The 25,856-nt window shown below is 35.8% G+C and overlaps 1 protein-coding gene across 5 annotated transcripts in view; it reads right to left on the reverse strand.

Annotated features, from left to right (window-relative positions):
• Positions 1 to 25,856, reverse strand: part of LEKR1 (leucine, glutamate and lysine rich 1) — a 180,488-nt gene that overhangs the window by 56,857 nt on the left and 97,775 nt on the right. For all 5 annotated transcript variants that reach the window (XM_078069993.1, XM_078069992.1, XM_036122393.2 and 2 more), the window contains one exon: positions 3,106 to 3,187. In XM_078069993.1, coding sequence (XP_077926119.1) covers positions 3,106 to 3,187 — 82 coding nt within the window. The remainder of the gene's footprint in view (positions 1 to 3,105; positions 3,188 to 25,856) is intronic.

The raw sequence follows: 25,856 nt of genomic DNA on the forward strand, positions 1-25,856 counted from the left end.
TGACACATATTTCTCTCCATCTCCACACTACATACAGCCTTACACTCAACCAGTCACTTCTGACTTGCATGAACTCACACCCTCCCACCGGTCTCCCTGATTGCTCTTGTACTCCCACTCTAGTCCATTCTCCAGGTAGCTGCCTTGCTGACCCTTTAAAACAAATCAGATCGTATGGTGATTAACATAACATAATAAAAAAATAAATAAAACAAATCAGATCAGTTCACTCTCTTGTCAAACATCCTCTAATAGTTTCCCATTGCCCTCCACATAAATCCAGAATCCTCATTAGGTTCTGAACACACCGGTGTGTTAATTTCTTATTGTTGCTATAAGAAATTACCACGACCTTAGTGGTTTAAAACAACACAAACTTACTATCTTACAGTTCTAAGGTAAGAAGTCCTAAAATCAAGATATCACAAGGGCTGTGTTCCTTCTGGTGGTTCCAGGGGAAAATCTGTTTCCTTGCCTTTTCTAGCTTCTAGAGACTACCGGCATTCCTTGGCTTGTGCCCCCTTCTTCTATCTTCAAATCACAACATTCCAAACATTGCTTCCACCTTCACAACTACTTTTATGACTCTGACCCTCTTGTTTTCCTCTTATAAGTATCTCTGCAATTACATCATGCCTGCCTGAATAATCCAGGATAATCTCCCTTTCTCAAAATCCTTAATCACATATGCAAAGTTCCTTTTGTCATATAGAGTAATATACTCACAGACTCCAGGAATTAGGACATGAAAATCTTTGGGTACTACTATTCTGTCCACCACAAATAGCCTTCCTCATGTCTTGAACTTGGTCATCAAGTTCAACTGGCCTTGCTCATGTCCTAACTTTTCAAAGCATCATGAATGCTCTACCACATTAACAAGCATTACTGGTTACCTTCTAGACATGCACTACACAGCTTTCTTCCTGGCCATCAGAGCTCCATTATCATAATCCTGCTTGGTCTAAACTAATTGTGGTAGTCTTGTTCCCCTTGCCAGTGATTCATTTAGGAGAGGGTATGTAAAGGGTTGCAGCCAAAGAGATGTAAAGAGAGGGCTGTTTGGTGGCTTCTGGGACATTTTTTCCTCATTTCTATGGAGACACCAGAAAAACAGGCCCTTCCTGTCTCTGGGTGGTTCCATTTGGATGTGGTACCATCTCGTAATCACAAGGGACTTAGTAGTTCTTTCATAACTCAGCGTTCTAAAAATGGATACTCTGCCCATTTTCTAATTTTAAGAAGTTCTTATATAGGGCAGGAAGCAACAGTTTTATAAACTGAAACAAAAGCATTTCCTCCAGCTAATTTGTTTGATGGACTTTAGTGAGGTGGTATTTCTCACTCCAACTCCAATCTATTCTGACTCTTGTCATTTCTCAGTATTCACATTATAAATTATGTTAAAAATATAATTAATAATGGGGAGCCTGGGTGGCTCAGTCGCTTGAGCGTCTGCCTTCAGCTTGGGTCATGATCCCAGGGTCCTAGGATTGAGCCTCACATGGGGCTCCCTACTTAGCAGGGAGCCTGCTTCTCCCTCTCCCTCTGCCTGCCGCTCCCCCTGCTTGTGCACGCTCTCTATCTCTTTCTCTGTGTCAAATACATAAATAAAATCTTTAAAATATATATATATTTAATAAAAAATACCACAAAGCATGTTAATATTAAATGGGAATGTTCCTTGTATATATAGAAAATTCTGTACCAATTTATCAAGTGAAAAATCAATTCATGTCACAACCAATGAGCTTTATTCTTTTTCCTCAGAATGCTTATTTCTGTGGTTAGCCTCTCTCCTAACTTGCCAGGACTCCACTCCATATGCTAAGTCTTGGTGGGTCCACAAATTCCCTTTTAGTTTAGTCAGTACAAGCCCTACTCCTCTATTCCTGGAATGTGCCTTTGTCACTTATTGAGATCTAAGAAGCCAAAGTCACACAGTAGCCGTGGCCTGATTAGGTTGCCCTCCACATGAGACATCCATACGGCCAAAGCCCTCCCTAATGTTACTAGAGGGTGGGGAACAATGGGTTTTTTGGGAGGGGGGTAATCACCATTTTGCTTTTCTCTTTCATGCTTGTTTTCATCCAGAAAGTTACTTCCTGGGCCCAGTGAGTCATCCAAGGACCCCCTATCCACTCATTCCTTCAACCTCGGCCATTATACACAGACGGCTGAATTATTGTATTTACTGTACTATTAACCACAGTTTTGCAAAGCTTGAATATTTGCTTTCTTTTGTTTTTAAAAGACAAATTATTTTGCTACAAATAATTCAAGTATAAATTAATTTGGTAGGGCATTTTTGGAATTTGTTCTTCCTTGCACTGTTAAGAATTTTATTAAACACATTGTTCTTAGGAGTAGTCCATAGTCAACACAACATTTGGTTGCTAAGCATTCTAAATATTTATATTTCTTGTGAGGTTCATTCTTCCAAAATATAGGAACTGAAAACCAGAGCTACCAGATTACATACCACAAAATAAAAAAATTTATTTTTCAAAGATTATAAAAATTCTATTTTAGTATTATAATTATAGATGTATGATATTTATACCATAAAGTAATTTTTGAAACTTCTGAAGTAAATTCATTTCTAAAAGCAATAGTGCTCTGGATATTTTACAAGGGCATTTTCTTGTCATTTGTTTTCCAATATTTTCTTTCTTACTTGTATAAAGTGTAAGTACTCCAACATTTCAAAGATACTCAAAGATACTTTTTCAAAGATACTCTCTTTTTGAACTTAAAATTGGTAATTTTAAGAAACAACTTCAAAGTTGTTTCTTCTGGATGGATAATAAAGAGACACGTTAAGAGAAAAAAATCAGAATATTTCACATTGAGTTATACTTGAACAACCAGGGAAAGCTTTAATACATGAATAGGTTAAGTTTCTTATTGAGTGAAAGAAACATTTCATGTATTTAAAAATATTTACATGTCCTTTAATATACAAGACAGGCCAGAAAAGTGCCTGAGAAAAGCAGACCACACTCACACAATGAAATCACTGCTAAAAGAGTCACAGAGAACAGATGGTAAGGGTGGGAGAGGTCTTTCTAAAATCTACAGGTTGTTCAATGTTTACCATCTTACATGAGCTTTGCTTTATAGTTGTCAATCTTGGTCACTGCCTTCTGAAGATTTAGCCCAAGTGCCTCTACTTGACATTGTAAATCTGAAATGACACAGTGTATTCATCTGATTAGTACATTCAAAATGTCCAGATAGTTTCAGAGTGTAAAACATATTCTTTTAGAACTGCCACTCAGTTCCTGCAGCATACTACAGCTGTTTACTCCACTTTGCCTGGATATGCAGCTCATCTCTTCCGAAACCCCACAGAATGAATGGTTTTTGACAGATCCAATTTATTGGCCTCTTTCTGCCACCAATATCTTGCTAATTTTCAAACAGCTAATAGGCTATATTTTACTAATGTTTTTAAAGGAAATTTATATCACTGACACACATATGAATTTCTGATCATGTGGCTCACCTCTGAAACACCTGACTGCCTGAGCTCACTCTTGTGGCCTGGAACTGAGAAGTATCACTGAGGCCTCCTGGTAGAACTGAAATAGACAAACCATGTGCAACGCTCCTGGTATAGAATTTGTTAACTCTGGGTAGCATCTAATAGGCATTTTAATAACTTTCAAAGCCAAGAAAATACAAGCAGGAAATTGGCTTCCATAGTCTGGGGAATTCAAGCAGTGTTTGAGAAAGATTATTCAAGCAGCCGTGTCTAACGTGTGCAGATGCAGAACTGAAACTAAAGCAGAAAGAACAAATGGCTGGAATGAAGTGGGTCCTGCCATTAGCCTGTGTGTGGGAACTGTGATCTGAACCCCCACTGCAATGACAGCCCTTGTTGGCACGCTTTTTGAGAGAAAGGTAGAAAACGAACTTACACAGATGGACTAACTGGTTTCTATGGAGAAAATAATTTAACACACTGGAACTATAAAATTTCTATGCTACACCTGCTCAGATATGTTTTAATTACACAGCTTTAATAGTAAACTTTAAAATCTTTGTGCATCCATACAAATACATAACATTTCTATATATATTGTCAATCTGCCTTCTTAGCTTTGTTTTATGAAGAGGAGCCAGTTCCTTTAAATTAGAAAACAAAACAAGACAAAAATCACTCTAAACGAATGTTTTAATTAGAATTTGCCAGAAATTAGTATAAATCTTCATGTTTATCCAGTACTTACACATACATTATTTAATGTTATCCCTCAAACTTCTATCTAGGTGCAAATAGCCCCATTTTTCAGATGAGGAAAAAAAAAAGGAGATACTCTCTGATTCTCTTGCCTGGTATCTTACAATATGCTTTTCATTTTTATTTATTTATATGTTTTTGAGAGAGGGGGAGGGGCACAGAGAGAGAGAATCTTAAGCAGGCTCCCTGCATGGTGTGGATCCCAAAGTGGGACCCGATCTCATGACCCTGAGATCATGACCTAAGCAGAAATCAACCTTAACCAACTGAGCCACCCAGGCACCACTTGCCTAATATCTTACAATGAATTAATGCATTAGCCAACAGTTTAACTGACTGAAGGTTTTTAACTCAGCTGAAGGGATCAGTTTGAAAGAATGGCCCCTCAAAGTAAAAGTCAATAAGGACTTAACTGATAGATAGTATTTGTAGGGTCCATTTTCCCCAGTTATCAAGTGATATCATTATATGAGAGAAAAGATCACATACATATAATTTATTTTTGAGTGCAACCTTCTGAAACAAAGCAATCTCTTATGAATGTTGCACAATGGATTGCTTTGTCATTAAGTTCATATGGACTTGTAGAGGGGTTCTATTCACACAGGCACAGCCAAAAGATTTCAACCCATCCTCTGAAGAATAAGGAAGGAAAGAGATTAGTGTTTGTTGATGGTGCACTCTGTGGCACTGTGCAAAATGTTTTCTCCTATATCATTTCATTTATAGTCACAACTACCATGAAAAACAGATACATATTTTCACTAGTGAAGACTCTAAGGATCTGAGTAATTAACTAACTTATCAAAGGTGACATAGCTAGTTAGAAGTGCTCCCGTGATTCAAACTCAGATTAGACTCATCCCGAAGTCCTTATCTTTCTAACTCTCCTACATGGGCTCTCAAGATATAAAAGCTACAAGGGGATATGGTACTTGTCCATGAAAGTATGGTTAGTGTAGCTATAGATCTGTTTAAGAATCTTTAAAGGGGTATACTTAAGATGAATAAAAAGTATTTTACATAAAATATGTAGTAAATTAGCAGAATGTCTAACTCCAAGAGATGGTTTAGATTTAAATTTTGAGAGTTTAAAAATTAATATATTATAATTAATGAAAGATATTAAGACAAATATGGTATCATTGTGACCAACTTTATGACATTGACTTCAGAGAGAACAATTATGCCTTCTTATTAATGTCCTTTGGTGCTTTTGTCAAAACATAATCTTAAACTAGATGAAGCAGGGGTCTGAGCCTATGTAATAAATTTCATGTTATCACTTCTAAATACAGCTATTATTAAGAGGAAGAATTGATTATCTTGACCAAATAATTGGTACTTGATATGTGAATTTTATGCAATTAATTCTCAATCATCTGATAATTACAATAGTAGGTAGTAAAAATGGCAGCTAATTTAAAACCCCATTTTTATAGCATTGGAAAGTATTCTTTTTTTTGAGAAAGCGAGAGAGAGAGTGCACATGAGAGCACGAGAGAGTGCAGTGGTGAGGGGCAGAGGGAAAGGGAAAGAGAGAACCTCAAGCCGACTCCCCACTGAGCAAGAAACCTGAAGTGGGGCTCAAAGCAGGGCTCCATCTCACAACCCTGAGATCATGACCTGAGCCGAAATCAAGAGTTGGAGGCTTAACTGACAGAGCCACCCAGGCGCCCTGCTTTGGAAAGCATTCTTAAGCTCACATTTGAATATACTTGTGCATTATATTCCCAGAATTTACTAGGTTTAAAGGAAAATAAACTACACAGTCATGACCCATGCAAGAAAGGAAAAGCTACTATACTTTCCAGTATTATTCTCTCTGCATACCCACCCCAAATATCCCTTTCTCCCTGGTTCAAGATAAGCATAGACAGCTTAGTCTAATTCACAGTGCCCAATGAGTGAAGAAGCCACTTCCTTCAGAAAATTTACTATGTATTTACAGCAGCTCTGAGTCAAAACAAGGAAAGAAAATAAATGTTTTACTCTACCACACAGAAACCACTGAACGCTGCCATGTGAAGTAAATAGAAACAGAAAATACAAGTAATGTCAACAAAGAAATCACTTTATATAAATAGAAAAGATACCACAGAGAATTGAGGAAAAAAAAGATTCATCATGAATAATCCATAATGTAAATTGACCAGCAGTATATAATTAAGAGTTAACATATTTTCATGGCTGTTTCTTTTGTTGTTGTTGTTTTTACTTTTGGTTACATTTTTCTCTAATAAAGAAGCGCTAAGAATTATTTTAAAAAATACACAGAACTTCTCTTTACTGTTCTGAATGAGGAGTAAGCATGCTATTGGTTTATTATTGGTTCTGGTAGACTAGCAGGGTCGTTTTGTTTTTGGAAGCAGAGTGCCCAGTTTCTGTCCTTAATAAAGGAGCACAGTTAGGATAAGCACCAGAGAGATTAAGCCACCTGCACAAGACTGCTCCTTCAGTTCCTGAGGCAAGGAGTTCTTAAATAAGTGTATTGTTCTGTGCAGTCCTTCTCTATAGTTAAATAAATTCAACTTCAATTTTCTGTCATTCAGCATGACATTGGATTATGAGGCAAAAGGCCCTAACTGCCTACAAAAAGAAAGGAAGCATTGGCTTTAAACACCATGCAGATGTAAGGCGGAACCCATGGAAACAATCCAAAATTTACAACAGCAAATTCTACTATGATGTGACTGCGTTCTTTACAGATATTAAATAAGAAGCAAATGATTTTAAATGAACGAGACAAAAAAGAGCTCTTAGCCTCTCTTCATACGAAGCCAGCTGCTTGCTGGATAGCATTACACAGGCATCAGATTTGGTGTAATTAGTCATTTAAGAGAATGCTGCTATTCCAAAAGGTTTCTAGAAACTACAAATACAAAAGGTATTCATAGTTAGCTATTTTATAGAAGGATAAAAAAACATTAAGTCACTTGGAGAGTATATTTAGTATAACGTTTGAGAAAACAATAAATAGAACCTTTATAGTGGAAAGATATTTCAAGCTTAAAGCTTTCTGGATAAACACACACACACACACACACACACACACACACACACACAAAATCTGGTTCAAAGTGGAGGAAACTGATTGTAGGTTCAAGAAGCAGAATGAAAGAACAACCAAGCAGAATTGGCGCCCAGAGATCCCAAACAGGGGAATTTTTTTAAAATGAGAAATTGAAGGCTCTATACTTTTTTAAATGGTTGAGGAAGAGGAAAAACAGAAGTTCACCATTTTTAACACACTCCTATGACAGGGTAATATAAAGGTGTAATGCATGAGCTCTAAAGCCAGACTGCCTATTTTCAAATCCTGGCTCTGCTTCTATGAGCTGTGTGACTTTAGGTGCTTTAGTTTCCTTATCTATAAAATGGTGACTACAGCATAGGATTGAGAATTAAGAGATTTAATATATATAAAGAGAACAGTGGCAGGTGCATAGTGAGTACTCCCTGCTAGCTCTTATCATTGGTGGCAACTAGTGAGGTCACCTGGCTCCCACGCTCACTTCCTCTCTGAATCTCATCACTTTTCACCTTGAGGACCTTGTTCTTGCAGTCAGTCCAGGTGTCACCAGTGGTTATCCTTGTATGGGCAAGGGTAAAAATGAAGGGTTTAATTGTATATTTTCCTTTAACAATATACAGAGTAACAATGGCCATGTTAAAACTTGTTAAATATGGGTGATGGCTTCACCCACATTTGTTATATTATTCTCTTTATTTTTGTGTTTGACATATTTTATAGAAATATTGTTTGGAGGGGGTTATTTCTTGTACAGTCAAGGATGAGAGCATGCTCTGTACTAAGGTGTCTAATCAACTCAGTTCTGTGTGTTCAAGGTACAAAAGAAAACAGGGTTAGAGACCTTGATGTGGAAGTGGGGGATGAGGTTGAAACTTTAAAGACAATGCATTTGATTCTGTGAGTAGCTAGCTAGAGGGGTATACAGTAACAAGGAAGGTTGTTAACTTCATTTTTAAGACATTGGGACATATTATTTGGATTTGGGAATGATCCATTCTAGAGGGAACCATTCTAGAGTGTTCGTGAATTTGATGTACACTTTAATTTGCTTATGTGTGGAAAAAAATAGTACTTTTTGCAGGTGTTTTTAAAAACTACACAAGTGGTGTTAAGCTATGCATCTCATTTTCATTCTTACTTGTCTTCACTACACATTATTTTTGAGACCTACCCATGCAGCCATATATATGATTCATTTCTTTTGGACTGTCATACAATATCTAAAGTGTGTACATGTCACATTTTACTAATCTAGTCCTATAGTGATGGAACCCAGTTGCTTGCAACTTTGTGTCACCACAGATAATCCTGTGACAAAAGCTTTTTACCCATCTTCTTGTGTACTTACAGGGGAGTTTTTCTGCAGCGTGTCCTCGGAGCAAACTTATGAGGTCATAGGCATACACACACTTAACTAATGCCAAATGGTTCCCAGGCTGGAGGCACCACTGTACATTTCCACCTCACTAAATGAAGGCCCCTGCTTTCCTAATACTTATCAGAAAGAGCTATTTCCTTTTTTTTTTTTTTTTTTGCCAATCCACAGAGTGCAAAGTAGTGTCTCATTGTTGGTTTAATCTGCAGTTCTCTGCTCACTATTGAAGCTGATCATCTCATTTTACACTTCTTAGTCATTCCTGTCTCTCTTTTCATGATTTGCCTTTTTTCCCCCAGTCTCTTTTCTATCTACTCCAATCGAGCTTTCTTCTTCACTCCTCCACAGAAATAGCTTTTTTTTTCTTTTTTAAAAGATTTTATTTAAATTCTAGTTAGTTAATATATAGTGTATTATTAGTTTCAGGGGTAGAATTTAGTGATTCATCAGTTGCATATAATACCCAGTGCTCGTTACATCATGTGTCCTCCTTAATGCCCATCACCCAGTTACCCCATCCCCCCACTGACCTCCCCTTCAGCAACCCTCCATTTGTTTCCTATGGCTAAGAGTCTCCTAAGGTTTGCCTCCTTCTTTATTTTTAAACTTACTTTATTTTTCCTTCTCTTCCCCTATGTTCATCTGAAATAGCTTTTTTTTTTTTTTAAGATTTTTTAATTTATTCATTCGAAACACAGAGATACAGAGAGAGAGAGAGAGAGAACATGAGCAGGGGAAGAAGCAGAGGGAAGGGGAGAAGCAGGTTCCCCGCTGAGCAGGGAGCTTCGATGCGGGACTCGATCCCAGGACCCTGGGATCATGACCTGAGCCGAAGGCAGACGCTTAACCATCTGAGCCACCGAGGCACCCCTGAAATAGCTCTTTTTAAAGTTAAGAATGACATGCTATCCTGGCAATTCCAAAATTCAATTCTCTGTTCTTATATAATTCAACCTTTTAGCAGCATTTGACACACTTGTTTACTTCCTCTTTGAAACACTCCTCTTGTCTCCATTACACTATACTCTAGTTTCTTCCCACTTTGTTGGCTAATTGTTTCTCAGTCTCTGTTGAGGATCCTTATTCTTAGAACACTCCAGGGTTCAGTTTGTAGCCCTTTTCTCTACCTGCATTTTCTCTCTAGTGGATCTCATCTAGTTTCATGGCTTTGAATAGCATTGATATAAAGGTGTCTTCCATCATCATCATCACAACTAATAAGTGCTGAGTATTTGCTCTACCAGGCACTACATTCTATGTGCATTACACTAATTTAATCTTCACAATATAAACTCACTAAAATGTAAGTTCCACGAGAGCAGAAACCTTATCTGCTATATTCATAGTGTTTGAGACATGGAAGTATTAAAAAAAATAATTGTTGAATGAATAAATGAAATGTTGTAAATAGTAGAATAAGAATGCCTGCAATTAAATGCTTATATTTATGCATCTAGGGTTAAAAAGCATGGAACAGAAGAGTTGTGCAGTTTTCATTGATAATATCTAATATGTGTCTTGGCATTAAAATGCAAACTTCCTTATAAATAGGTTATTTTACTTCACTAGACACTCATTGAGCATCTACTCTGTTATAGGTAGGGTCCATGCAAACTGGATTCAGTCTACAAATACCAATAAAATATATTCCCTTGTCATTAGAGTAATTATAACCAAGTGCCTCATTTTGCTTTCAAGATGATTATGTTTTAGATAACAAATCAATAACTCCTTTAAACCTAAGCCTGTTTTATTTTTCCAATATTTTAAATGACTTTATTTAGTTAGATGGTTAAGTATATGGCTGAAATTGTGGGATTTTTGATCAGATATAACTAATGTGAATGAACATAATCAGTATGCTGCATTTAGAGAATATTTATATGTATATATTATTACACCATAGTTTAATGAGCTTCGACTTTTACAAAAGTAATGTCTCACTTAAATTTTTTTTTAAAATGAGCATTAACAGAGGAAACCTTTGCAGATGTAAGAATATATACCAATAACAGAAGAAAGTTCTTTTTTTTTTTTTTTAAAGATTTTATTTATTTATTTGAGAGAGAGAGAGTACATGAGAGGGGGGAGGGTTGGGAGGGTCAGAGGGAGAAGCAGACTCCCCACCGAGCAGGTAGCCCAATGCGGGACTCGATCCAAGGACTCCAGGATCATGACCTGAGCCGAAGGCAGTCGCTTAACCAACTGAGCCACCCAGGCGCTCAACAGAAGAAAGTTCTATAATGAGTATTCAACTATATCAATTGCAAATTAACATATTTTAACTTTAGCAAACATTTTACAAAGCTCAGATGGTGATATAGCCACTTGGAAAATTCATTTTAGGGTTTATATTTCAGAGGTTTGATTCACATCTATTTTGAAACAAGTATACTTGAAGTACATTAACATTTTCCACATAATGCCAGAAAGGACTGAAATAACATTTGGAGACTTTAATACAACAGATGCTAGAACAGGTGTGGACACACAGCTAAAAAGTTGCAATTCAGTCCAGATGTAGTTATATTAAAACCAGAAAATTATTTAGCTAGGTGTGTGTGGGCAGGAGAGAGTAGGGATATGCATTAAATCATGCTAAGGAGATAATCAGATATTTAAAATTTGGAAATGAATTACATTCTAATATTAAGAATCAAAAATTTACTTCAGAATGCAAAAAAAAAAAAATGCTTCTAAACCTTCACTGTAGTTTATTCTGAACATTAAACCAATCTAATATAACACGAAAATAACTCTAACTTATGGGGGGGCTTATGAAATATTGTAAATTATGAATGGATAAGATAGGAGGAGCCTTAAATTCCAACGTTTTTACCCTGATTAAAACTATTCTCTCTCAACTGGCAAACGAAGATAATACATCATCTATATCACAGGAATAATCCTGATGGATTTAGAAACTTCTGAATACTTTAGAATAGTACTCTGTTTTCTGACAAATTTGTACATATAAATAAATTCACAAATCATACATATATGTTATAATGAGATTTTTCAAGACTGGAAAATACTAGTAATGGATATGGACAGGGACCCACCATGAACAGAGTATTAGCTAAAAATACTTATGGGATAAAAAGAAAAATACTTAGGGTTAATAATAAAGGAAATGAATACATGGAAGACAGAGAAGTTTAGATCTAAAAATATTTAAGACATTTTCAAAGAGTCACATAACCATATAAACATCAGTTTCTTTAATGAATCGGTGTGTTTTACAATCAGAATGCTTACAGAGATTTCTGTATGCAGGACAATTTTATGCAAGACTGTGAAGGAGATGAAGTGCATCATCAGCCACACAGAGCTCTGATTCTTCTTGTTATACCCTTCCCCCCCTTGTTGTGCTGGGATGGCAGTAAAATAGGTAAAGGGAAAGAATTTCTTCAAAAGATTGCTTTCATACTTTGTGCTAATTGCATTAAACAAATTCTACCACACAATCACATAATTTAAAAGTGTCAAACGAAAAACAAAACAGTTTATAATTTGAAGATGAAAGAGATCATAAAGTAACACTCACAGCAACAACACAGTGAAAAGATTCAGCATGAGGATATGTATCACAATATCATTTTAACAGAAAAAAAAGTGAAAACAACTGTCCAAAACTGGGATACAATTAAATAAATTATGATTCACCCTAAATCAAAATACCATGGATACTTCTGACCTGGAAAATTTTCATAAAAGAGGAAATGGGGGATTGGAGATTATAAAATTCTATTATTCCATTCTTTTTTTTAATTAACATATAATGTATTATTTGTTTCAGGGGTATGGGTCTGTGATTCATCAGTTTTACACAATTCACAGCACTCACCATAGCACATACCCTCCCCAGTGTCCATCACCCAGCCACCCCATCCCTCCCAACCCCCTCCACTCCAGCAACCCTCAGTTTGTTTCCTGAGATTAAGAGTCTCTTATGGTTTGTCTCCCTCTCTGGTTTCATCTTGTTTCATTCTTCCCTCCCTTCCCCTATGATCCTCTGTCTTGTTTCTCAGATTCCTCATATCAGTGAGATCATATGATACATGTCTTTCTCTGAGTGACTTATTTTGCTTAGCATAATACCCTCTAGTTCCATCCACGTCGTTGCAAATGGCAAGATTTCAATTTTTGATGGCTGCATAATATTCCATTGTGTGTGTGCGCGCGTGTGTGTGTACATCTTCTTTATCCATTCAATCTGTTGATCCATTCAACTAGGCTCTTTCCATAGTTTGGCTATTGTGGACATTGCTGCTATAAACATTGGGGTTCAGGTGCCCCTTCGGATCACCCTTCAGATCACTACATTTGTATCTTATTCTTATAAAAACATATATTCAAAACAGAGAGTCTAGGAGGATCTGCATCAGATGGTTAGAACTCTCTGTGAATGTTGAGATTTCCCAATCAGTTGTGAACATGGCTTATTTGAGTAACAGAAAACAAAAGAATCATATTAAAGTAGCCTAAAACATACCCATACCCATCTCATAACCCATCACATAACCCATCAGGAGTTCCCATAACCTGTCAGCAGGTGTCTACTGTCCTCCAGACCTCTTCTGCCTTCCCCTTATGGAAACTTGTGCTTATCACCAGTACTGGAAGTGGTCTGGCACAGTAGCTCTCCTGAAATATAAATTAATGATAACAAGATATATGTTTTAATGCTCCCAGGTGGTGGAATTTAAGGGTTAAGAGGCCAAGTTTTGGCAGCACAGTTCTAGAGTCAGGTTCCAATTGTGCTCATTAGTAACTGTGTGGCTTTGGGCAAATGACTTAATCCCTCTACACCTTGGTAATCTCATCTGTAAACTGGAGATAATAAAAGTGATTAATCTAGGAGGGCAGGAGGGTAATGATAAATGAGTACGCTGTGACTATATTGTGCCTGGCATGTGGTTAGTAATTCGTGAATGTTAGCTATTATTTAGACTGTCGTAGGAAAGCTACCTGAACTCATAGAAATGATTTTTGTTTTTTAATGATGTAAGAATAGTATTAGTGATTAGCAAGTAGAAGAGGGATGCCGGTAAGAGGTGAGAAATGGGGCACAGGGCGGGTGGGGTGGTCATTTATTTCTCATTCAGACAGGGTAGCTATTACTCATGCTATTGGCCCAGAAAGTGGATAATCTGTAAATGTCTACGAGCAGCAGGTTGTGTGCCTGGGTGAGTCCATGAGTGAAAGAGTGCCTAGTATTGTTAAAGCTAACCAAGGCTGACTAGTATATAAATTAGGGGAGGCAAATGGACCTTTGGGCAAACAGGAATTAAAATTTATAGTATTCCTTTATTATTAAAGGAGTGCTTTTTTAATTCTAATACTTCATCCCAAATATAATAATTTGGTTTGCTATTAGACCAGGAAAACCAACTTAAAATGAAGTTTAATATTCTGTATTTGTGTAGTTCTTTGGGGGTTCCTACATTTTTTTTTGTTAATTCTCTTAATGTTCTAAGATAGGTTAGAAATACTATCATATTTCCATTTCACAGATGAAGTAATTGAGTCAAAGAAATTAATAACTTGTCCAAAGACTTGTAAAAGGCATAAACAGAGCCAGAAAGCTGAATATTTGATTGCTGGATCACTATTTTTTTTTCAACTGAACCACACTGCTCATTATGATTATTTTTCACTTTAATAAAGAAGCTACTAATTAAGGAATATAGTACTTATCCATGCTACAACATGGATGAAACTCAAAGATACTATGCTAAGTCAAAGAAGTCAGATATGAAAGATTACATATTGTATGGTTCTATTTATATGAAATATCCAGAACAGGTAAATCTATGGAGACAGAAAGTAGATTAATGAGTGATGTGGGAAGGGCAGAAAGGTAAGGGTAGTGACTGTTAAAGACCATGACGTTTCTTTTTGGGGTGATAGAAAGGCTCTAGATTTTGATGGTGGTCATATACTTCTATAAATATCCTAAAAACTATTAAACTGTACACCTAAAATGGGTGAATTTTATGGTATTTAAATTATTTCTTGATAAGGCTATTTTTTAAAAATGCAATGAAGATGTTAAAATATATACAAAATAACTTTATTAAAATATTTGTGTTATTTATTACACCAAAAAGCTTACTGAAAAAAAATTTAAGTTTTTTCACTTGGAATAAATTTGAAATTTGGTCAAATAAATTTTAGGAAAGACAATAATGCTGAAATGATTTATTTGAACTCCGTCTTCCAATATTTGACTACTGACAAAAAGTAAAGGACACTTTATTCTGCCAGGTGAAACGAAAATCATTTAATTGGACTGATTTGTGGGTCACAATGACCTCTGAGAGGAGTACTACCAATTTAGATAAATTGTGCATTTTGGAGGTTATATTAGTGTAAACTAAACATAAAATTACAAAACTTATGTAAATAAATCTTTAAAAAAGAACCAAGAATTTAGTCTTCAAAATTTTATATGCTTACTTTCCTGTGAAAAAGATTAAATTCTGGCATTAAGAATTAGGCTGCTATAGGGCCCCTGGGTGGCTCAGTCGGTTAAGTGGCTGCCTTTGGCTCAGGTCATGCTCTCAGGGTCCTGGGATTAAGTCCCACATTGGGCTGCTTGCTCAGCAGGGAGCCTGCTTCTCCCTCTCCTCCCCGCTCATGCTCACTTGTCACACCTGTGCTCTTTGTTACTATCTTTGTCTCTCTCTCAAATAAATAAATAAATAATCTTAAAAAAAAAAAGAATTAGGCTGCTATTAATAGCTTTTTACTCTTAAACCACTATTAAACTATATGGACCAGAGTTATCACTTGAATTTAAATTTTTGAATGTCTATATTTTAAAAGATAAAGGGAAATGTGGAAAAAACAAGATTAAACATTGTTAGATAGAAAAAAAGATCATAAAAACTATAAACTTGAATCAAAGTTGAAATTGTTTAATGGTGATTTAAAAGAAAAAAATCAAAATGTAAAAATAAGAACATTTATTTAACTTTGGAAACAAGCAAACAGCATCAGAATTAGAATCAAATTACAGCACATTATAGCCCAGAGGGGCCTCCAAGGCCTTAGTCCAACCCACCCATTGCCTAGATGTGGACACACACTCATCAGGGAGAAATGGCATGTCAGAGTCACCTGGCTAATGTATGGACAGTCATCATCTTCTGATTCTTGGCCTAACATGCTTTCATTTAATACCACATTAGTGGGGAATGTTGGGTGGGGGGTAGGTGGACAGAAACAACAAAGAGATAGTTATGTTGTTTAAAATGGAGAAAGATAAGTTTATTCTAAAGGTGAATTCTAAAAGTAAGAGAATTGGGAAATAAAATATTAGAATGATTTTTAAAATGTATTTTTAAGGGAACACAATAATGATATAGCAGTGAGCATAAGTCTAAACTTTCAAATATAAAGAAATATATTTCTACAAACTCCTTTTACTAGGCCCTCATTACCCTGAGATCAACCAGACAAGTACACTATAAGAAAAGAAACGTATAGGCCAATATTCCTGATGAACATAGATGCAAAAATCCTCAGTGAAATATCAGCAAACCAAATTCAACAATACATTAAAAGGATCATACACCCTAATCAAGTGGGATTTAGTCCAAGGATGCAAGGATGGTTCAACACCCACAAATAAATCAATATGATACATTACATTAACAAAATGAAGGATAAAAATAATATGATCATCTAAACAGATACAGAAATAGCATTTGATAAAATTCAACATCTATTTATGATAAAAATTCTCAATAAAATAGGTATAGAGGAAAAATACTTCAACATAGTAAAGCCATATATGACAAGCCCACAGCTAACATCACACTCAATGATAAAACACTGAAAGCTTTTTCTGTAAGATACAGGAACAAGACAAGGATGCCTACTCTGGCTACTTTATCCAACATAGTATTAGAAATCCTAACCAGAGCAATTAGGCAAGAAAAAGAAATAGGTATCTAAATTAAAAAGGAAGTAAAACTGTCATTATATGCAGATGACACAATATTATATATAATGGAAACCCTAAAGACTAAACCAAAAACTTTTAGAACTAATAGATGTTGGAGGATACAAGGTCAATAAGCAATAATTGGTTGTGTTTCTCACTAATAACAAACTATCAGAAAGAGAAATTAGGAAGACAATCTCATTTGCAATTGCATCAAAAAGAATAAAATATCTAGGAATAAATTTAACCAAGGAGGTAAAAGGCCTGTACACTGGAAACTATCAGACATTAATGGAAGAAACTGAAGGAGACACAAATAAATGAAAAGATATTCTGTGTTCATGGACTGGAAGATTTAATATTGTTAAAATGTCCATACTACCCCCAGAAAACTTCATCAGTGCAATCCCTGTTAAAATTCCAGTGCCACTTTTCACAGGAATAGAACAAATCATCCTAAAATTTGCATGGAACACAAAAGATTCTGAATAGCTAAAGCAATCTTGAGAAAGAATAGCAAAGCTGGAAGCATCATGCTCTCTAATTTCAAACTTTCTTTTTTTTTTTTTAAAAAAGACTTTATTTATTTATTTGACAGAGAGAGACACAGCGAGAGCAGGAACACAAGCAGGCAGAGTGGGAGAGGGAGAAGCAGGCTTCCCGCCGAGCAGGGAGCCTGATGTGGGACTCGATCCCAGGACCCCAGGATCACGACCTGAGCCGAAGGCAGACACTTAATGACTGAGCCACCCAGGCGCCCCCAAACTTTCTTATAAAGCTGTGGTAATCAAAACAGTATCATATTGGCATAAAGACAAACATATAGATCAATATATAGATCATATAGATCAAACATATAGATCATATAGAACAGAATTGAGAGCACAGAAATAAACCCACACATTTATGGTCAATTAATTTATAACAAAAGAGCCAAGAATATATGGTAGGGAAAAGACAGTCTCTTCAATAAACGGTGCTGGGCAAACTGGATAGCTACATGCAAAAGAATGAAACTGGACCATTATCTTACACCATACACAAAAATTAACTCAAAATGGATTAAACACTTGAATAAAAGACCTGCAGCCATAACACTCCTAGAAGAAAATATGGGTGGTAACCTCCTTGATATCTGTTTTGGCAATGATGTTTTGGATTTGACACCCAAAGCAAAGGCAATAAAAGCAAAAAAATCAACAAGTGGGACTATATCAAACTAAAAAGCTTCAGGACAGCAAAGGGTACCATCAACAAAATTTAAAGGCAATGTACGAATGGGAGAAAATATTTGCAAATAATATATCTGATAAGAGATTATATCCAAAACTCATACAACTCAATAGCCATAAAACAAACAATCAGGTTAAAAAATGGGCAGAGGATCTGAACAGACATTTTTCCAATGAAGATATACAGATGGTCAACAGGCACATGAAAAGGCGCTCAACATCACTAATCGTTAGGGAAATACAAATCAAAACCACACTGAGCTATCACTTCACACCTGTTAAAATGGTTATTATCAAAAGGACAAGAGGTAACAACTGTTGGTAAGACTGGAGAAAAGGGAACCCTTGCGCACTATCAATGGGAAGGGAAAGTGGTGTAGCTACTATGGAAAACAGCATGGACATTCCTGAAACATTTAAGAATAGAACTACCACGTGGTCCAGCAATTCCACTTTTGGGTATTTATCTGAAGAAATAAAAACACTAACTTGAAAAAAATATATGCACCCCAATGTTCATTGCAGCATTATTTATAATAGCTAAGATATGGAAGCAACCTATGTACCCATTCATGGATGAGTGGATAAAGAAAATATGGTATATATACAATGTGGTATTACTCAATCATAAAAAAAGAATGAAATCTTGCCAGGGATGGACCTTGGGGGCATTATGCTAAGTGAAATAAGTCAGACAGAGAAAGACAAATACTGTATGATCTCACTTATGTGTGGAATCTAAAACATATTCAAATACATGAATATATTTAGTCAGTCAAAAAAGTACATTGACCTGACATGGGGGCTAGAAGCACTGACCCCCTGCTCAGTTGAAAATCTGCATATAACTTTTGACTCCCCCCAAACTTAACTGCGAATAGTCCATTGTTGAACGGAAGCCTTATCTATAACATAAACAGGCAATTAACATATATCTTATAAGTTACATGCATTATATACTATATTCTTACAACAGAGTAAGCAAGAAAAAAATATTAAGAAAATCATAAGGAAGAGAAAATACATTTACAGTACTGCACTTGTATTTACTGGTACCATAGGTTTATATTATTTGTTTACAAAATGGTCATCTGTCAGTACCCACCTCAATATTTTCTTATATGCTACAAAAGACTGTAGATGTCATATGGTGTTACTAACACTAGACATCAAAAATGAAAAGATAATATATGGTCTGTGTTTGTATGTGTAATTTTATAAATTTTATCTTTTTATAATAGATTTGTGTATATTTTATGGTAGTAAATGATAAAATAGACTGGTATCTACATATGTATATCTATTATGCATTCATGACATACCTTTTTCTTATTTTTTGCAGTATTTCTAGGCTATAAAGTTTGTCTGAGTTTTTTCATATTGGCCCAAATCTCCAAAAATGTTTCCAATATATTTGCTGAAAAAAAATCTGCATATAAGTGGACCCGTGCAGTTCAAACCTGTTGTTCAAAGGTCAACTGTATAACATGTTAGCTCATTTACTAAGAGAAGGAATCTAAGAGAGAATAAGAAGCAATTAAGAGCATGGAAAATAAAAAGTGGATTCCAGGACAAGGGAGAATATACAGTTTAGGGCTTGAATGAATGCTCTGAAGGAAATAATGGAAGGCAGAAGGTGGGGCAGAGAATTAGGCAAGGAAAACAGAAGGGAAGTTGTTCAGCTAGTACTAGAAAGGAAGACTTATTGTGATGCTTATCATTTAAAGCTAGTTCTGCAACAACGGAGGCCTAGTAAAATGATTCATAGGAAGGAGTATAAAGCATGCAAATGCTTAGAATTGGATTTAAGATTATAAATGATAATAAGCCATTTACAGCACTCATCCAAAATGAATTTAAATACTATCTATTGTATTCTTTGAATAATTATGTTTCTTAAAAATAAGACATAGGAAGAGTTTTGAGATGAGTGATGTATCAGTCTACCTTTATTTTAATTTGCCCAAAGAAAACCTAAAACACTATGCCCATTATGTTAATCTAGTCATTCATCTGGGAAGTCATTCATCTGGTTTTTCTTCTTCTCAAATGGTTAACATGATTTCTGAAAAGACATTAGTAAGTTGGAAAAGCTACAGATGATTATCAAGATAGCTGAAAATCTTAAGGATATTAATTGGTTAGTAAGAGAAAAAATAAGCATGCATTTAAAAGAAAGCAGAATGAAAGTAAGAGTGTTGAAGTTCATGAAAATTATGAAAGTAAATGCCATGCAATGGCAGAAAAAGCACAACTAAAAATAATTTGAATGACAACAAAATTGGAGCTAAAGAAATTTGTAGACTCTTCTTAATATAAAAGAGAAAAATATCTGTCAAGAATGGCTAAAGTTAAAGAGTGCCAGCACATACAACAAGTGTGGAGTTAGGAAGTCAGAAATCCTGTGAAGACCCGTAAAGAGCTGGAGAATGCCTACACGCCAAAGTCAAAGCAAAGATGAGGCCAGTTGGCCACATGTGGTCAATGTCCAATAAACACTTGTTGAAAAAATGAAGTTAAACTCAGGGGCATGGTCAGCCCAAGGCCAAGAGATGGGAACAGATGAGGTGTGGGAAGAGGCTAATGACTAGGTTCATGGATAGTGGGCAGAAATAAAATTAGATTATCAGAAGTAGAAAATGGTGAGAGGAGGGGAGCAGAAGGGCTGGTTTGGACCCCTGCAGGTGAGAACACCTGAGAAAATCCCCAAGAAAGTTTACCAAATTTGTGATACAACACTGCTAAGACCTGAGACATAAACTTTGCTGTCTCTCCTGCACTTGTAGTTTTCCTAAACCACTGTAACCACTTTGGAAAAATGAATTAGAAAGAAAGGATACATTGGTACAATTAGTTCACCAGAAGGGTATTTGTGGATAAAGCAAGAGGTACATTTATGAACTTTTTTCTAAATGTTCTGACAATTCCTATACTGAGACCCTAACATGGGCATAAAATTGTGGTGGGGTAAAAACAAATAAAACAAAACAAAATCCCCCAAACCCAGTGCCCTTCATAGGTAGGCTCATAGGAAGTGCTATTTGTCATAACTAGTTGAGATCACTAGTGTCATCACTTGCTTTAATGATTCTGTCCACTCTGACTTGCCAATTTTAAATAGTTTCAACCAAGAGAGATGTAACAGATAGCCTTTTAAAATTCTTTCTCTCTCTGATAACATAGTTTGGGTGTTACCCATGGAGTGAACCTATTCAGCAGCAGCAGCAAAAATGAAACCCTAATTTAGTCTTGAAATTATGTGCCACTTTGCTCTGCAATTACACTGTCCTTTAGATGAATTTATATTGCATCCATAACTATACAATCTCTACATAAAGTACTGAATAGATCAGAGTCTCCAGCTGCACTTTCGATTTGAATATAGCTGTACTTAAATGAAGGTGAGGTCTTAATGAGTATCAAAACTGTGACTAATTAGTACTACAATGTTTTGGTGAGGTTTTTAATGTAGGAAGTGGAATGTGAGCTAATTTTTTTTTTTAACATATAATGTATTATTTGTTTCAGAGGTACAGGTCTGTGATTCATCAGTCTTACATAGTTCATAGCACATACCCTCCCCAGTGTCCATCACCCAGTCACCCCATCCCTCCAATCCAGAAACCCTTAGTTTGTTTCTTGAGATTAAGAGTCTCTTATGGTTTGTCTCCCTCTCTGGTTTCGTCTTGTTTAATTTTTCCCTCCTTTCCCCTATGATCCTCTGTCTTATTTCTCAAATTCCTCATATCAGTGAGATCATATACTTGTCTTTCTCTGATTGACTTATTTCACTTATCATAATACCCTCTAGTTCTATCCATGTCATTGCAAATGGCCAAGATTTCTTTTTTTGAGGGCTGCATAATATTCCAGTGTGTGTGTGTGTGTGTGTGTGTGTGTGTGTGTGCGTATACACCACATCTTTTTTATCCATTCATCTGTCAATGGACATCTGGGCTCTTTCCACAGTTGGGCTATTGTGGACATTGCTGCTATAAACATTGGAGTGCAGGTACCCCTTCGGATCACTACATTTGTATCTTTGGGGTAAATACCCAATAGTGCAATTGCTGGGTCCTAGAGTACCTCTATTTTCAACTTTTTGAGGAACCTCCATACTGTTTTCCAGAGTGGCTGCACCAGCTTACACTCCCACCAACAGTGTAGGAGGGTTCCCCTTTCTCCGCATCCTCGCCAACATCTGTCGTTTCCTGACTTGTTCATTTTAGCCATTCTGACTGGTGTGAGGTGGTATCTCATTGTGGTTTTGATTTGTATTTCCCTGATGCCAAGTGATGTTGAGCACTTTTTCATGTGTCTGTTGGCCATCTGGATGTCTTCTTTGCAGAAATGTCTGTTCATATCTTCTGCCCATTGCTTGATTGGATTATTTGTTCTTTGGGTGTTGAGTTTGATAAGTTCTTTATAGATTTTGGATACTAGCCCTTTATCTGATATGCCATTTGCAAATATCTTCTCCCATTCTGTTGGTTGTCTTTTGGTTTTGTTGACTGTTTCCTTTGCTGTGCAAAAGCTTTTTATCTTGATGAAGTCCCAATAGTTCATTTTTGCCCTTGCTTCCCTTGCCTTTGGCGATGTGTCCAGGAAAAAGTTGCTGCGGCCGAGGTCGAAGAGGTTGCTGCCTGTGTTCTCCTCAAGGATTTTGATGGATTCCTGTCTCACATTTAGGTCTTTCATCTATTTTGAGTCTATTTTTGTGTGTGGTGTAAGGAAATGATCTTTACATATAAATAATTTTTCCTCTTCTGCTATTTCCCAAGCATAGACTCTCAAGAAGGAGATTACTTGATCACAAACATTTCTGTGGGTTATAAAAATACATAATTTTTGTCATCAAGAGAAGGGAAACTTTATCATTAAAGTCTTTATACTAGTTTTTTAAAAAGGCAAATTTTTTAATTATTAGTGATCAGGCATTTTGTGCTTGTTTATTATATTTCCTGTGTTTGTTTCTGTTTTTCAACCATTTGCCTATGTGGGGTCTTGGGAGTTTTCACACATAGTTAAATAAATTCTTTATATGGTATGGATAGTAACTCTTTCCATACCACATATGATACACACATTTTTTGTCCATCTATTTTTAGGTTGTTTGGCAGTTTTTAAAGTCAGAGATTTTATATTTTTTATAGGCAAAATCTATCTTACCCTTTGTAATTTTTAAAGTGTTGCTTTGGATAAGTTCTGTACCCTTTTTTTGGTACTAGTTTTTCCTATTATTTTTTTCTTACTTAATTTGAGGTTGATTTTGGAGTATTTGATTTATTTTGTTTTAGTTATCCCTATACCACTTACCACATAATTTTTCTTTTCCCCATTTGTTAATAATGATCCTTACCTTAAAATCTGATTCACCTTCTGAATTTGCTATTCTTTTTTTAAATTTAATTCTATTGTTATGTTAGTCACCATACAATACATCATTAGTTTTTGATGTAGTGATCCATGATTCATTGTTTTCCTATAACACCCAGTGCTCCATGCAGTACGTGCCCTCCTTAATACCCATCATCCGGCTAACCCATCCCCCTTCCCCCCTCCCCTATAAAACCCTCAGTTTGTTTCTCGGATCCATAGTCTCTCATGATTCGTCTCCCCCTCTGATTTCCCCCCCTTCATTTTTTCCTTTCCTTCTCCTAATGTCCTCCATGCTATTTCTTATGTTCCAAAAATAAGTGAAACCATATGATAACTGACTTTCTCTGCTTGACTTATTTCACTTAGCATAATCTCCTCCAGTCCATCCATGTTGATGTAAAAGTTGGGTATTCATCCTTTCTGATGGCTGAGTAATATTCCATTGTATATATGGACCACATCTTCTTTATCCATTCATCTGTTGAAGGCATCTTGGCTCTTTCCACAGTTTGGCTATTGCAGACATTGCTGCTATGAACATTGGGGTGCATATGTCCCTTCTTTTCACTACATCTGTGTCTTTGGGGTAAATACCCAGTAGTGCAATTGCTGGGTCATAGGGTAGCTCTATTTTTAATTTTTTTCAAGAACCTCCACACTGTTTTCCAAAGTGGCTGTACCAACTTGCATCCCCACCAACAGTATAAGAGGGTTCCCCTTTCTCCACAACCTCTCCAACATTTGTTGTTTTTTGCCTTGTCAATTTTTGCCATTCTAACTGGTGTAAGGTGGTATCTCAATGTGGTTTTGATTTGAATTTGCTATTCTGTTCTAAAAATATACATTGCCGTTTTTTAAAACTGCAACATACTCCTATAATAACATATTCTAAATATGCTAGGGCTAGGTGGCCAAACGTGGTTCTTACTTTTCAGACTATTTTTAAAATATATTTTGCCCAAGATCTGACCCAAGAACAATTGACACCAAGGAACAGAAGCAATGAGAATTCATTCCAAGATCAACCAGTATTCAGGACCAGAGAAGTAGGTGGGGAGGTTAGGTAATATTATATATGTTATAGTTTCTTAAAAGAATATAAGATATCACATTCTCTAATGTTTTACTGTTCTTCTAAGAAATCATAATAGTCAAAGAAACTGCTTATTTTCTAAGCCAGGTTAAAAGGATGAAATAAGAGAGAGGCAAGAATGATAATCTTTGTTTTGAAGGAAAACTTGCACTTTTTTTTTTTTTTTTTTGGAGAAGGGGGGGCGGTGTGGGGAACAAGGGCAGGGGCAGAGGGAGAGGGAGAGAGTCTCAAGCAGACTCCACACTGAGCGCAGAGCCCAATGCAGGGCTCAATCACACAACCCTGAAATCATGACCTGAGCCAAAACCAGGAGTCAGATGCTCAACCAATTGTGCCACCCAGGTGCCCCAAAACCTTGCATTTTGAAGAAAGTTATTTATAAGTGTGAAATGCATATTTTAGCAAATGTATCTTAAATTTGTCTTCCTCTTTTAAGTCTAAAATAAGTAGCATGGCATTTAGAGTTTTATTTTATTTATAACTTTATTTAATTTTATAAATAGGTAATACACTTAGGTGATTCAAAATATTTTTTTAAATATCATACAGTTGAAATTGTTACATTGACATTCATAATATAAATAGGCCTATAATATTTCCTTCTTTTAATATCTTTGTCTGATTTTGGTAACAGTGTTGCCTTGGCCTTGTAGATTGAGTTGGGAAATAGTCCCCAGTTTTCAGTTGTTTAGAAAATACTGTATCAAATTAAGATCTTTTATTCCTTGAAAGTTGGTAGAACTTACTTGCAAAAAAATTTGGTCATTTCTCTGTGAGAAGACATTGCTCCAATTTCTTTAATAGTTATAGGACCATTTAACTGCTTTGAGTCTTGGTAAGATATATTTTTCTAATAGTATGTCTATTTCATTTAAGATTTCAAAGTTATTGGTGTAAGGTTGTTAACAGCATCCACTTTTATTTTATTTTTTTACTCTTTATCTGTAGTCATTGCCCCTCTTTCATTGCTTATATTGTTCATTTGTGTTTTCTCTCATCTTCTGATCAAACAGCCAAAGGTCTACTTTGTTGGTTTAAAAAAATATCAATGCTTTATTTTGCTGATCGTCTTTATCATCTCTTTGTTTTCTACCTCACTGACTGCTGCTCTTATTTTTATTATTTTTTGTCCTACATTCTTTGAGTTTGTTCTTTCCTTCTTATATGACTATTTAAAGCTATACATCTCCCTCAAAACACCTCTTTGGCTGTATCCCACGAGTTTTGATATATAGTGTTTTTAATGTCATTCTTTAGATATTTTACATTCATTATAATTTCTGCTTAAACCCAAAAGTTATTCTGCAGTGTATTTTTGTAAAACTGTGAATGAGACAAGGATGCCCACTATTACTCTTCTATTCAAGATTATATATGAAGTCCCAGCCAGTACATACGTGTCATGAACCAAGGATTATGAGTGATCCAACTGAGGCCCAATGAAAAAAAGAGAAAAAACCAGAGAAAGAAAAATCTAACAAAAGCTTTCAGGAAAAAGAATGAGTTACCTTTAAAGGAAAAAGGATCAGAGCTACAGCAGACT

This window comes from Halichoerus grypus, chromosome 1 (genome assembly GCF_964656455.1).
Source record: "Halichoerus grypus chromosome 1, mHalGry1.hap1.1, whole genome shotgun sequence".
Taxonomy (NCBI): domain Eukaryota; kingdom Metazoa; phylum Chordata; class Mammalia; order Carnivora; family Phocidae; genus Halichoerus; species Halichoerus grypus.